The 15838-nt window shown below is 34.0% G+C and overlaps 1 protein-coding gene across 1 annotated transcript in view; it reads left to right on the top strand.

Annotated features, from left to right (window-relative positions):
* The window catches only part of Psmd14 (proteasome 26S subunit, non-ATPase 14), a 90538-nt gene that overhangs the window by 51795 nt on the left and 22905 nt on the right, over positions 1 to 15838 (top strand). Inside the window, exons 6-8 of the mRNA XM_028769269.1 lie at positions 2678 to 2748; positions 3664 to 3814; positions 15517 to 15624. Coding sequence (XP_028625102.1) covers positions 2678 to 2748; positions 3664 to 3814; positions 15517 to 15624 — 330 coding nt within the window. The remainder of the gene's footprint in view (positions 1 to 2677; positions 2749 to 3663; positions 3815 to 15516; positions 15625 to 15838) is intronic.

Here is a 15838-nt window from a genome sequence, read left to right as displayed (position 1 = left end):
TTAATTCAAAATAATTTTCATCTTTTTATGTTTTTCTCTTTGTTTTAGGAAGCAGCAATCATAAGATTAGTAATACAGATTTTATCTTGTGTTTAACTAAATCATTAGTCCTTTAAATGAACCATGAGCTCTTATCAGCTGAATGATAGTAGTGCTAAATTACTTACTGGATTTAAAAGTTAGTTACTATAAAAGTAGGGTGCTTGTTACATTAATTACTAGGAACATTTGATGAATGGTTTTAGAAGCTGTATGAAATTTGAATACATGTGAATTAGTCCTCCTGTAGGTTTCTATTGTTTTGAAGTCTGTGCTATATATGGTAGTGAATGACATTCAGTTGTTAAGTAGTAAAATGTAGATTTTTGAAAGCAATCTACTATCTGTAGTGACAGTTTTGCTTTGCCTTTTATTTATGCCAGTAGATTTTTATAAAAAGTAGTGCATTTGTACTTTTCTGTTTGGATTTTTTAAAAAAGATTTATTTATTTATTTTATGTATATCAATGCACTGTGTCTGTCTTTAGAAATACCAGAAGAGGGCATTGGATTCCATTACAGATAGTTGTGAGCCACCATGTGATTGCTGGGAATTGAACTCAGGACCTCTGGAAGAACAGTCAGTGCTCTTAACCGCTGAGCCATCCCTCCAGTCCTGTTTGGATATTTTTTATGGTTGTTATTTGTTTGTGTGTTTGTTTGAGATAGGGATCTTACCATATAGCTCTTGCTGGCCTGGAATTTTCTATGTAGAGTAGGCTGCCCTCTAACTGACAGAGATCTTCCTGCCTCTGTATTGAAATGCTGGGATTAAAGGTGTGTGCTATGGTACCCTGCTGGATTTAAAGAAAATGTGAAAACACATTATTAAATGCCAGTACAGTAGCTTATGCCTTGAAGCACGGCACTTGAGAGGTGGAGAAAGGACATGAGGAATTCAAGATCTTTCTTGTCTGGAATAGTCATTTTGAAGCCATTTGGCCCCACATTGAAACACCAGCTCAAACTAAAAATTGTCAGCATTAATTCTACCTACTTTTCAAAACATGATGTGTGCCATTCTCACTTTTGTACCTTTTTTGTGTTTCTCTGATGGTTTTTGTCCTTTACTGTACCAGTATTCTTATTAAGGCTTAAAAGTAAAGCTGCTTGCTCTGTTTAAAGGCCCTCACTATGAGCTTACTTTGATAAAGTACACACTAAGGAACAAATTATAAACATTCAACTGGTGCCATTGTATGTGTATATACATAAATGCATATATGTACACACACATAAAGCATAGTTTTCTCCAGAGCAGCTGCTATAGTATTCAACATATTTGCAAATAATACAAAACAATATGAAAATCGACAATTCTTCTAGATGAGGTAAGTTTTTGTTTTGTTTTGGTAAATTGATTTGGAATTGTTTTGTCTTTCTGAATATCTATTATACTTTATGTTCATATGGATATGTAAACGCTATGTTAATCACAAATTTATATTTAGATTTAAATCTTAGTCTACTGTTATGTCTTCTTTTTCTATCAGAATATATAAAATACATAAAAATTAACTTATTTCTGTTATAGGTAGCCCCCATGTAGATAATTAGGATAATAAATGATTCTTATACATCATTACAATGCCTCCGGATAAATTCTTGCTTGTTGGTGTGAGATAGGCTATTTTGATACTTATATTCACTCTGTGTAGTAGAATCAGAAAGTATTTCTTTTGGCTCAAGACTTTTCTGTAAAGAATATGTCTGCATAGTCATCCCCTCTACTTCCTCCCTCTCTCTCTTCTCCCTGTACCCTCCTCCATGCCTCTTCATTCTCTCTCTTCACCTTCTCTTTAATGAAAACAAAACCCCCAAAAGATAGTCTCAGCTCAGCAACAGAGTGCATCTTCTTATTTTCTAAGGATGTCCTCTTTGGAATTCAGTATGCTGTTTGCTTTAGTGGCGTGGAGATGTTTATGTTAAACTGCTTGCTTAGCTAGATTAGACTTAGATGCCCGACGCCGAAAGAAAGCCCTATAGGAAGTAAATGACACTAACCTGTAATAGGTCATCCTTTATAGTAACATTTTACTAACATAAGTCCTTCTTATTCTGTATGTTAAAAATCATATTTCTTACTAAACTAGCAAATTATGGCAATATTGAAGAGAGTTGATTATGTGGTTTGTGTCTAGTAGTGAGTTTTTGTGATTGCTGTTTTATGAGGCAATATATGATTATTCTTTGAATTATTTTTGAGATCAAAGGTGTGCGCCACCATGCTAGGCCCCTCAAATTATTTTTATTCTTTTAAAAAATAGTATTGTACACTAACTGACAAGTTGTAGTTCTTATCCTGTTAGAGAGTGGTATCAGGAGGTATGCTTGCCATAGGTCGGTATAACTGAAAAAAAAATCATAGTTTGTCGGTTGTTTGGTACTTCTTGTAGATACAGAGCAACAGCCATAAACTTAACACCCCGAATGTTGTCTCAATCATTAGCTAACAGCAGTTTGGTACTTGACAGTTTTAGAAATCAGTGATTTAAGTAGCTATCAAATACATGTATCAAAACCTGTAAAATTATAATACAAAATTGGAGTAGGGTTTTTTTTGTTTCTTTCTTTACAGTATATTTCTTCTTTTCCAATTTTACTCAGAGGAAAAAAAATTTTCTTTTTTCTACTATAGGGTGTCAGTGTAGAAGCAGTTGATCCAGTGTTCCAGGCCAAGATGCTAGATATGCTGAAACAAACAGGAAGGTAGGTATTTTTTTATGAGTGAAAAATATTTTTGGAAATGAACCTTAAAGTTAATGATATTTATAAACATCATTCCTAGGGGAGGAATCAGTATAGTTGGTCTGCCTATGTGATGCCTCTTGACATCCTGAATGAAAGTCTACCAGTCAGAAAACTGCCTTTTATTAAGATTCTCAGCTATCATGTCATAGGCTTGGGCTATACTGTTCCTCTGTTTAGCATCTAGAATTACGTTCTCTTTACTTGTAAACAACACACCTGGTATGTTCTGTGTATTAGAGAATTGCAGCCGAATGTTGTTCTGAATAAATGTGTGTAGACTTGAGTTTTAAAGACAGTAATCCAGTGTTTTTCTCCTTCAAGCTAAGTCTCCCAATAGTTGTCATTCTCTTGCTCAGATTCTTCTACTGTGGAAAAAACTTCAAAATTAATGTTAGCAAAAGGCTCAGCAGCTGAGCAGAGCAGTGCAAATTGGTTTTTGACTGAGTTCCTAGTTCTACTGCTGGTTTAATTGATATTTAATCCTTTCACAACAGTGGATCCTGGTGTCCATTGTTAAAAAATGTACTCTGTGCCTGGAAAATCCAGCTCCCAGAGCTAAGGAGTTAAAGAGTAGATATTTACTTGAATGCTGAAAGGGTAAAAACTGGCTCTGAGAAAGTGTGGTAACAAGGTGAAAAACTGAAAGCCTTATCTACCACTGCTAATGTGCGGCTCTTAATGATAGCCCTCTTTGTCACACTTACTCATTTCCATGTTTGCTAGAGAATACGGTGTCCGGTTTTAGAGTTTCTAATGGTGCTTTTTCACACCTGTGTGCTTTCATCTTTTCTTAATTTATACCCTGTTAGTGTGTTGTTTCTCTCCTCTCATCATGCATTGCTGTGTTCTGAGTCTGAGTGCCCTTTGTTTCAGGCCCGAGATGGTTGTTGGTTGGTATCACAGTCACCCTGGCTTTGGCTGTTGGCTTTCTGGTGTGGATATCAACACTCAGCAGAGCTTTGAAGCCTTGTCGGAGAGAGCTGTGGCAGTGGTTGTGGATCCCATTCAGAGTGTAAAAGGAAAGGTAGAGTCAGTTCTAACGTCACTGTGTCTATTGCCACTCTGTACACACATGTGTAATGAGATCCTTATTTGACTACACACACACACACACACACACACACACACACACACACACATGAAGAATGCTTTTTATTGAAATTATGCAAGACCTTAAATGTGTATCACAGTATTAGCAATTTAAAAAATTATGTAGGGGTCTTATTTTTAATTTATAGTCATTAATGAATTTTCTCCTTAATTTTAAAAAAAATTATAAATTTGAGTGTTAAATCATACTAAAAGCCTGCTTCATACATTTCTACTAATATTTAATAAATATTAGCATATCTTAAAAATGTTATTTTAAATGGCTTTGTTTTTCAGAAATTGTGCAGCATATATTCTGGAGTTGGATATTCTAAATATATTAGACAATGAAAACTTGTCCCAAAGACTAAATAATCAACCATTCATGTATTTGGAGTGAGGACCCAGATGAATGATTAAATATGCTGACTGATTCTAAAAAGAGGTTAACTTGCAGTGCACATTGGGTTATATTGTCCTTTGTTGAAATCTCTTTTGTTCTTGTTTGGTTCTCTCTCTTTTTTTGTTCGTTCTTTCGTTCTTTCTTTCCTCCTTTTTTATTTCTTTCTTTCTAGCCCCATATGCCATTTTCCTATTTCCTGCCTCATGACAGCAGGGTGCAGCTCTATTATCACCTTCACAGAGCTGTCTGCAAATGTGAGAGGCAATTCGATTTTGCTCAACCACAGGGAGAGTGGATTAGAAAAACTACAGAACATAGAGAAATTGGCTAGGTGGTTACTGCTTTAAAATACTGCTGAGGTGTCTTGTTTGAGCATGTACTTCCATTGTAGTGCAGAATAATTGTTAAAGTAAAATCACAATACACTTGCAGATTCCTTTTTATGCAGGTTTTACAAATAATTTTTAAAGCACTTAAAAATAAATATTAGCTTGATATCTCTCAGACCTGGAGTTTATAGTGGTGTGGATTACATTTACATCTACGCAGCAGCTGAAGCAAACTAAGTGTGATTGTTAAAACATGGATGCTGTGTGTTACAAATTTGAAATGGAATGTTTTCTGATACCATATTATTATGATGTATAAAAATTGAGGTCTTATTTAAAGCTTGATCCTGTGAGATGTAATGTAGCTTTTCAAAGGCAGAAACTGTTCCCCAAAACAATAATAGTACCAACTGATTTACTAGGCAATTTAAGGAAACTTGGGATGCTTGCTGCATCCCTGTGTTTCCATTTATCTGCCCTTTATTTTACAAAGTAAATTGTGACTTAATAAAGATGAAGAAGTTGAAAATCCTTATTGCTTACCAGATTTAAAGTACAGTGTAATTTTCTGGTGTTTAAGGTATCTTTTTAGTAGCATAATTTAAGATAATTATTATTCTAGAAGTAAAGAATTCAAACTTGTGAAGCAGTCATTTACAAGCAGTGTTTATGGCTTATCTCTGAAGTATTCTAGAGAGCAGTTTTAGCTTCAAGTGAATTAAAGAATTGTGTAATGCCGAATTCCCGTTAGTTCTAATTAGTTGCAATTCATATTAAAAATGAAGATAACATTTAAAACTGTACTTATAGCAAAAGACTTGACTATTGTGTAATTTTTTAAAAATATGTAAAATTACTTTATGAAATCATATGTATTATTACTTAGCTTTATTAAGTCATAAAATATTGTTGCATTTTTAAAATGTAACTATATACAGTCAGCGGTCCTTTCTGCCTGTTACACTCAGATTCATACAGCTGTGTTACCTGCGCTGTATGAACACGTCTCTGTCAGTATATTGTTCATCTGTATGGCATCTAAGTTTGGTTGTAATTTACTACTTTTTAATTGTCAAGAGTTTTTGACACTACGAATCAACTAAAGGCTAGTAAATCCATGATGGGATATTTATTTAAATCATGAAATTTAAGAATATAATTTATAAAAATAAAAAATTCTGTGGTACTTTTCCCGGTATGTGATTTATCAAAACCGTCAAAATATTTAATAAAACTGATTAGATCAAGAGTTAAAATGACAGTCTATACATAAATAACTAAAGTTGAAACTCTGTTACACTTTTAAAACCTCTTTATATATTTCAGTTTTTATAAATTCCAATATTACCTTTTTTTTTAAAGCAATTTAGATAAGTATGGATTCTTTGTCATCTAAATTCATTTCCAGTAAGCTCAGTTTTCATTTAGGGTGACTTGAGTGTGCTATAAATTGAATAACATTCCAGGTATTAAAGTAATAACCATTTGGACTTAATCCTAGAGATAGGCACCATTACAGTTATTGTTGCTATTATTATTATTACTGATGAAAATAAACAGAAATCCAACTCTGTAAAGTTATACAGCACGTAAGCTTTTTTCCTTTGCTCTTGACTACTACATGTTATAGGTCCGTTATAACCCGAGTAACTCAGGAGTGGAATGTGAGCATTAGAGGTCACTGCACAGCCTTTTAAGTTCATGTGACAAGGTTATCACTCTCTGAATTCAGCTTCCTGTAGCCTAAGTCAGAGGAGAGGACTTCACGTTTTCTCTTATTTTAAACAGTAATTCATATTATTTAAAGTAGGTGTTACATGTGATTTTTTTTTTTTATGTGGTGGAAGTTATGTTAACTTTAAAATGTTAGATAAGTTTATTCCCTTGGACTTTGGTGACATACCTGGCACCAAACAACAAAACCACCATAATAATAAAATAATCTATATGATAAAGAATCCATATCATGTGCTGAGTTATATAGCACAAATACTTTTCAATGATAGAAGAGAAAACTCTTTGCCATTTGAATTGTAGAGAGTAAATCGTAGAGATTACCAGTGAGCTCTTGATTTCAACTATTTAATGACATAGTTTCAAGATTCTGCTTTAGTTTTCATTTTATTTGTAAGGTATACACACCTAAATATTTTATACTCAGAGCCTCAGATGACACAGTGGTAGTAACTTCTTGTCTAATTTGCCATGTAGTCACCCTGCAGCAGGACTCGATCCAGCACAGGAACTTTACAAGTTGACTGAACCGATAACACCGCTACATACTTCTTTTTCATATGGGGTTACTTTGAGCAACATCTGAAAACTACTGTATAATGTGGTCTTAAACTTACCCTTAAAAATATATTAGATTTAGAGAATTAACTTTCCTTGACTAGGTTGCTTTTCGTGACTATGTAGATGCTGTCTACTAACTCTAGCAGTCACAGTGTCTGTTTTCTGTTAAAAATAAAAAAAAGTCTACTTTGGTAGCATCCATGGTTAATTCAGAGTAAGTTAGAAAGCCCTGTGAAGGGCAGGGTAAGCTGTGGCTCCGCTTACAGGCTGGACAACATCAGAAAAGAAACCTGGCCATGTGGGAAGAGTGTAGGAGGAACACTGCACTAGGTGCTTCTGGGATAGTTTCATTCTTTCTCAGATAGATCTTTCACCAAACATGGAGCACTAGAAAGAAATACAAGTATAGGAAAAAGTGAATTAGAAAATGAATATTTCTAAGGGCTTTCCTGTTTAGTTTTTTTTTCACATATTTAGGAGTTGGAAAATTGTAATTTTCATATGTTAATTTTAAAATTGTGGTAGTTTAAGTTATTTAAATAACAGCTCTATTTTTTCTTATTAAAAACATATATATATAAATCATGTAAAGAGATAGGATAAAATACTGAAGAGCGGCATGACCTTAAACCAGTTACCTAATTTTTGTGAGGCTTCATTTTATTATCTGTAAAACAGAACTTTTGTATTCATTTTGTAGTATTTTGAATATATTGGGATGATACACTGATTAGGGAGTATATATCACATATACATAGTGATATTGATGTACACGTCTATTAGTTGCCATGTGATAAATGGTATTTTATTAGTGTAGAAAGTAAGAACTAGCTTTTTAAAAAATATATAGGATTTTAATATCTCTGGAAATCCTACTAAAAATACATCTGCATTAACTCCTAATTTGTTCATGCTTAGGAAAATGTTGGTAACAGCTACAAAAGAAGAGAGTCTTCTCATTTCAGAATGTTCTTTAATGGGCACATAACATTTCAAGGATACTTTCTCCAGGTATATTAATGAAGAGGAAAGGGGATAGATTTGCTGGAACTCTAGCCTATGGACTTGAACAGTTGGACATTTTATGACACTTAGATGCGAGTCTTCCCTATCAGGCTCTGACAGGTATTGACAGGCTACACTTATATACATGATATAATTATGGGTTTCCAACTAGGACTTTCATGGCAATTTTAGGTTTAAAATATGAAGGAATAAATGTTATATAGAAGTAAAGTTTATTTTAATCTAAAGCTTGTGTGTTAATGCATACTGAGCTAATTAATGTTACCTTAGTACTTGCTGTTTGTTTTCAGTGGTGTGATTATGTTTAAAAATAATTTGAATGCAGTTGTATTGGTTTTAAGAGAAATGGAATTTAAGACTATCCCATTACTTATAAGAATAATATAGACTTTTGGCTTACTGAATGCTTTTACTTCCGTAATCCTCTAATTATCCAGCAATCCACCCGTGCTGACGAGCACTGTGTGCCAGGTATGCACTGGAGATACAGAAAAGAGGAAGCTCTGCTCTCACCCTTAGTGTTAGTTTGTTAGGTTTGTGTGGGTAAACAATGAGTTTAATTAAGAATCTTTCCTGCAGCATTGTATGTTAAGTTTTAAGAACATACTGATTTGACATTAGCTCTAAAGGAGGTCTTTGTGAACCTAGGCCTTAATTTTGCGAGGCTTTAATGTGTTTCTATAATTTTCTAAACAGTAGAATTGGTTATAGGAAATTTCTTAAAAGACATCAGGTATTGTTAGACTATTACCAGGGAAAGAGATGTTTACAGCCATGTTTTACATTACAGCTGGACTTACTGTATAGTTTTTATTCTAAATGAAACTAATCTATGTAACTTCCAGATTAATCTGCCTCTAGATGTGATAAATGCGTGGAAACTAAGCAGTAGTACAGAAATGAGAATATACTGTCAAACCTAATGACAGGTTTTAAGATCGTGATTGATAGCTTGCTTTTTATTCATAAAATGTATACAAGCATACTTTCTTAAGAGTTTTTCATTTTGTTATGTATTTGCTTTATGCCATTTTGATGGGCTTTATTTTTATACCGTAACTACAGTTATGGAGTAGCTATCTATTAATAAGTGAGCCATAAACCCTGCTTTTGTGTAAGTGAAATTTATTCTTTTTTAGCTTTTGTGTTAATGTAGTTATTATATCACATAGCTTGCTAATAACTGAAATGGTTTGGAAAGATAACTTCTACTTATTAATAAGCAAATTTTAAAATTGTTATGTTATATGTAGGAATTTAGTTAATGTTTTTCATGCTAAATACATTTGCCTTTTGAGTAATGCTAGTTTGAAGGACATAATTTGATTTTCTTTAAAGATGATGGTATAGTACAGTAAATGTACACAGATACCTTACTTGTCCATTGCTTGTTAATACCATCAAACCTTAGTATCCAGGAGTTTTTTCACCATTTACTTTATATGGGCCCATTAGTAGGGACATCACCTTTATTATCACAGTTTGATATTAAAAGAACAAGATCTAAAATCACTTGTTCATTTTGTGTAGGCTGACTGTAGCTACTGGAGACGATTGGCACTCTTGAGTTGGTATCAGACCAGCAACCCATAGGTGTTGGGCTCTTGAAGCTCATTAGAAGTTCCCTAAGGAGTTCAATATGAAGTGTGCTGTTTGTCACCTGTGTGCTGACAAACATCTATCATTCATGAATAAAGATTCTAGACATTTGCCATTTTGTGTGTGTGTGTGTGTGTGTGTGTGTGTGTGTGTTTATGTTTGTAAAACAAAGAAAAGGGCCATGGATTTTTAGAAGAAAGCAAAGACCGAGAAAGAAAGCATTGGAGGGTTTGATGGGAGGAAAGGAAAGGGGGGCTTTAATTTCCTCATTTTTTTTTCATGTATTAGGTGTCTCAGGATAGCATATTTATAATTATGATTTGATATTTAGGGTAACTTTTCACAATGTCTACCCTCACAGTGCTGTTCTTTGTTGACTGTGTCAGGTTGGGTGCTGTACAGGTCATAACCAAAATGCAATTACATACATGACAGATTTATTTGGAGAAAATACCTGTAATGGATAGAGGCTTGAGGGATGTGGCTCTGAGTTAGGGAGGGCCTGGCCATAGGAGTAGTTGAATCACAGTTACTTTTCAAAGGTGTCTTTATTTTGGCAGAGATGGCTAAATTCTTGTTCCATGGTTGTGTTTAGTCATTGGCTGGAAGCAGTCCCGGGGATATATTGCCTGGTGTGACTGCCCAGTGGATTAAAAGGTGCAGCAGCTGGAGTTTAGAAGTCAGCTGTGCTGTCCACAGCAGGTTCTATTAGAAGGAGGGAGAGATCTAAAGGGAACAGCTCTGTGACTACCACAGTTAACAAGAACTGTAATGACAAGCACACATGTATTATTTAATCTTATCACCAGCTCTGTGAAGTATCATTCATGAGGAAACAAAGAGATTGAGCCATTAAGTAACTTGTCTTAGGTCATTTGGCTAGCAGGTAATAGACCTAGAATTTTAACTTTGAGAGGAGACTCACGGGTAGGCATTCAAATTCCTATACTATGCTGACTATATGCAAAAACTAAAAAGTTGTGCTCAGTTTCCTTCTGTGATTTAAGTAAATTCTTTTCAGTGTTTTATGAATCTAGAAATGTCTAATTACCTTTGTATTACTAGTCTCTAAAAATCGATTTGTTTTCATTAAGGGATATATGTTCAAAATTTGTGGGCTTACTCTTGAATTTTGATACATGTCTTCACTTGCCAGGAAAGTACATTATGCTAGATCTGCCCCTTCCCTCTTCTTCCCAGTATATTGAAATTGTACTACAGATCTGTAGCTACAGTAAGCAATTCTCTGAGGATGAAGAAAGAAACTGTACATCCACATAGGAATTTCTTTTCCAGAGCTAAAATTGACATTTTATAAATAATTTCCGTGTTGCAAACTTGAGACCAAGAAATCACAGCAATTCAGTGATATGCATTTGGCATGACTCAGTTTTAGTTCTTAGTGCTTTTCATTGGAAATGGCATAAAAAGTAAGATATCTTTGAATTTTTTATGCTGTGGGCTTACAAGAGATGGAAAATGTTTTTATCTTATAGACGCATGGCAGTGCATAGCAGCAGAAGTAACGAAATGGTCACAAACCCCCATAGTATTCCCCAGGTCACAGTCATTCTTAATTTTTAAAGAATCTAGAAACAAACTAAGTAGTTGATAACCGCCATTTCCAGGCAGCAGTTCTTGTTGTTGCACTACTGTTCTTCCCCTACTTCTCATTTCATAGTGGTTTAGAGATGGATTCTGTATGTCACTTGGATTACATGCTTTAAGTATGAAACTTCACTGTTAACTGGGTTTTCTTTTCTTTTTTAAGTATTTAGCATTGCTTTTGGTCTTAATCTTTTCCTTCCTTCCTTCCTTCCTTCCTTTCTTCCTTCCTTCCTTCCTTCCTTCCTTCCTTCCTTCCTTCCCTCCCTCCCTCCCTTCCTCCCTACCTCCCTTGCTCCCTCCTTCCCTTTTTCCCTTCCTTCTTCTCTCCCTCCTTTCCTCCCTCCCTTCCTTTTTTCCTCTCTCTCCCTCCCTCTTTCCTTTCTTTTTTTCTTTCTTACTAGCTATCGGTATTAGGGTGACCTATAGAGTTATAAAAGATTCTAAATATTTACATCTCCTAACCCTTTGATCTCAAGAAAATGACTGTGTTATAAATGTTTTAACATCAGTTCTTCCTTTTGTTGTGTTTTAAAAACACTTCTATTGGTCATTGACTTCTATGTAAGTACAGTTGGAAATGCCCCTAGGAGCCACTATGAGAGGAGAAGGAGAATAACAGTAACCTCTGCTGGAAGAATATATCCAGTAAAATACCTTTCTGTTAAATTACATTGAGTGTTACTTAAAAAAAAAAAAAAAAGCTTCCTTTGAATGTAAAAATCATGGTTCCAGTTTGATGCTTTAGAAATTTAGTCTGGTCTTTAAGTGACCTAGAGAAACATGGATTAAAAAATAGCATATTGAATGAATTCATATATATATGTATACTCATAGAAGTATATATATGTATATATACACTCAGAAGAAATCAAGAATATGGATTAAACTGAATCTGAAAATAATTACAGCTTAAATCCTAAGCCAGATTCATCTTTAAATGGAAATGATAGGTCTTTGACCCTTGGGTGTGCTTGGAATAAACATGGAACTCAGTATTGTTTTCAAAACTATTTTGCTTTTGTAAGCTTAGACAGATGTACAAGAAAGATGCAGTTTTTATTTTGTATTGGCAGCTTCCAAATATTTAGTATCTATTTCCAAGAGTTGCAATTAGTAAAGCAACCATGGTACTGAAGTCTGCACATCCCACAGCTAATTATATTTGCAAGGTCAGAGTGAATACATATTTTCAGAAAAATAAAGGGTTATATAAATATGTGTCTTCTACTTGGCTGTTATATCACAGTTTGTTGATCTGGAGTATAATGTGTACAATTCACAAATTTGTCTGATAACAGAAAGTGGTGTGTGATTGTGTTTATTTTACTAACCAGTATATTCACAGCAATCACTTCCAAATATCTCTCCAGTAAAGATGTGTTAATTACAAAACAGACAAGGTCTTCTATTATATTAAAGCTACTAACAAGAAGACAGCAGGAATCACACATGTAAATAGCATCATCAACCCCTATTTTAGTCCTCTGTTTTGATCTGTGAGTTGCGCATAGACCAAAGGTGCTATTAAAGACTGAGTGTATGAAATAGGCAGCATTATATGAACAAAATTTATTCAACAAGAAAACAGACCTTTAACATGAATTTAACAAGCCTGAGAAATTATAAACTATCATATGCTGCAGATTCATGCAGTGATAATAAACAAAAAAAGGAAAGTAAGAGGTTTCCCTAAGCTAGCCAAACTGCTAATGGTTTTGTTATAAGCTGTCTACTGTTGCGCTGACCTCTGAAAAGTCTCAAGGCACTTGTACCAGAAAAAATTAACTGGTCAGGCTGGTAAATAGAGATCCAGTGAGTTTTAGGGCTTCAATATAGACAGGAATTTTTAATTTTTCTTCCTACAGTGTGGAGGTTATTGTTGCTATAAGGAGGTGATTTTGATGTAGTCTTTCTTTTTTTCTTTGGGTTAAATTTTGAGGTTCACAAGACAAACTGGTTTCTTCTATACATATTTCAAAGTAAGCCATACAAAAAGCAGAATGCTTTAAGAATGCATTATTCTTTCTTCTCCTTCCCCCTTTAGTGCTTTAATTCTTGGAGGTTCTTTGTTTAGTATGTTGCATTTTGATTTATTTTCCTAACACTGAGTGACCACTTGCTGTCATTCGGTTACATCATTCTGTAAATACACAAACAACATGGAGAAACGGCCTGAGCTTAAACACACCTCCACGTTCTCACTAGGGCTTTTTCTTGAATCTTACTGTGGCATAATTAACACCTTCTTCACCCATTGCTCATTAGTGTACTGGACATTAATGAGTCTATTTTGATAGGTTGTCCTAAAGGAGAAATCTACTTATTCTCACAGCAGAGAAGGCAATTATAAAATGGTACAGAAATTAAAATGTAGAATATATTGCCATATTTACTTTTTATTGCATGTTAAATCTAATTTTGGTCTGCAGGTTTTTGAACATGTTAGTTTCCTTAAGACAGTTGCTATAGCGATGGCAGAAAATTCCTTTAATTTTAGTGTAATCATTCCTATTGCTGCTTAGGAACTATCAATCTGAGCATGTCATTTCATATAGGTCATAATTTACTAGTTAAAAAACATATTAAATTCTTAAAGCTTTGTTGTAAAATTCTTTTTTTTTTTTTAAATTTCAGGGTTAAAAAAAATAGGCCATGGTATCTACTTACCTATGACCTAGCTGGCATTTTCATTTTCTTTTATGATGCTTCACACCTGCTTACACTGTTCCATTGAAATGACAAAGTTTTGCATGAAAATTGATGTCTAATGTTTTAGTTTGAAGATAGTTGGCATTAAAATATATGTAAGCATTTCATTGGGACATGATATGAAATTTTCTATAATTTACAATTTTTTGTCCTAACAGTGATTTTTACTGAACTCTGAGGATGGACTCAAAGGAGTTGACAAAAACAATGATAGGCTGTTTTATATTTACAATTAATAGTTAAAAGCAATTGTTTAGAGTTCTGATTAAACACTTGACTTTGAAGCAATAGACGTTTTGGAGAAAGTTCAGGCTTAGAATTAAAAGCAACGTCAAAACTTGACTATTATCATTAGGACAACAGGAGTGTACAGAGACTTTAGACAATCTTGTAATGCTTTAGTGTAATTTTATGTTTGCTTTAACTATTACCATTAGACATTTCATAGAGTGTAAATAAAAATAACACTTCTTTGAGACAGGATCCCACATGTTAACTCTGGCTGGCCTCAAACTCACAGAGATCTGCCTGTGTTTGCCTCCCCAGGAATGCTGGGATTAAAGATTATGAATGCTGGTATTATAGGCATGCACCACTATGCTGGGCTAAAAAGCCCTTAAAATAGATTTTTAGAATTGATTGTATTTCAGTTAGCTTAACTTGAAAATAATAGTTTTTAAAATTTCACTGTATTAACACAACAGTTATATAACTGAAAACAAATCCAGATAACAGTAGCTTTGAAAAACACTGTTAATCTTAGATGTCTAATACTTTTGAAGATTAATCAAGAAGTGATATATTATTGTTTCAAGGTTGTCTTGGAGAGGTGGTCTGTCTTAGTATCACATGGTTTTACTTAAAATGTCACATTTTTAATGCTTTATGTTCTTTCAAATTTGAAGGATGAGCATGTCAGTAACAAGATAGAAAATAGCTGATTCTCATTAATCTCTTGATATGAAAGAGCTAAATACCATGATATGGATTATGAAGGAATTTGAATCTTTAATAGACAAAAAGATTTTTTTTCTATGAACTTGTAACCTATTGTTTCTTACTGAGAGCATGGATGACCTTGGTTTCCTTGTATTGTACCTCCTATCCTTGACAGTGGCTTGGCTGTTTACAGCCATCAGACAAGGTAGAAAGTATTTCAGAGTCAGAGAAGTAAAGGGTATCTGACTAGTGGGGACACATGGGCAAGTGACGTGCTGGCTGCAATTTTGTTGTCATTTCAAGTACGATGATGGCATAGCTGATGTGACAGGACTGGGTCTTAGATGTAGTCCCTTAGCTTGTGCTCACTTTCAGTTTTAGTTTCCCCATCATTCATTTTGACTAGGAAAACTATAGGTAACAAATAAGCACATCCATGAAGGTTATTTACTGTATGCTTAGTAATGACATATTTTTAATAATAAAGATGCTAAGTTAATATTTTGCTGCTTCATGAAAATCGCAATAATTGGTGTCACCTTACATTACAAGATAGAGGGTGGTATACTGATGGCACTATCAGCAGGAGGCTCTTTTTATTAATATTATAATTAAATGATTTTCTGGAAATAGGCCAGAAACAGATGCAAGTTGATCTTGCCTTGTCCACTGTTGCTTGGCACCATCACTTATTTTTAAAAGGAACTGACTTGACACCTTGTTTTACAGGTTGTTATTGATGCCTTCAGACTGATCAATGCTAATATGATGGTCTTAGGACACGAACCGAGACAAACAACTTCAAATCTGGGCCACTTAAACAAGCCATCTATCCAGGTAATGATGATATTTGATAATGTGTTAAGTCTATTTTGTTATTTAAATGTACTGTCATCATTTTAAGATCTAATTCTTAATCATTTTAATATTCTTAAAAGCAGTCTTTTTTGTCTTATTGTTGTTCTAAAAGAAAACACCAGCTCCTTTTGAAGCTACAGATTTGAACTAAGCCTGTGCAACAGACAAAACTCATTGTGTTTGTATGTATGAA

Source organism: Grammomys surdaster, unplaced genomic scaffold, assembly GCF_004785775.1.
Source record: "Grammomys surdaster isolate TR1022 unplaced genomic scaffold, NIH_TR_1.0 191, whole genome shotgun sequence".
NCBI lineage: Eukaryota > Metazoa > Chordata > Mammalia > Rodentia > Muridae > Grammomys > Grammomys surdaster.
Note: the sequence above shows the minus strand (reverse complement) of the source record. Positions and strands in the feature narration are given on the sequence as shown.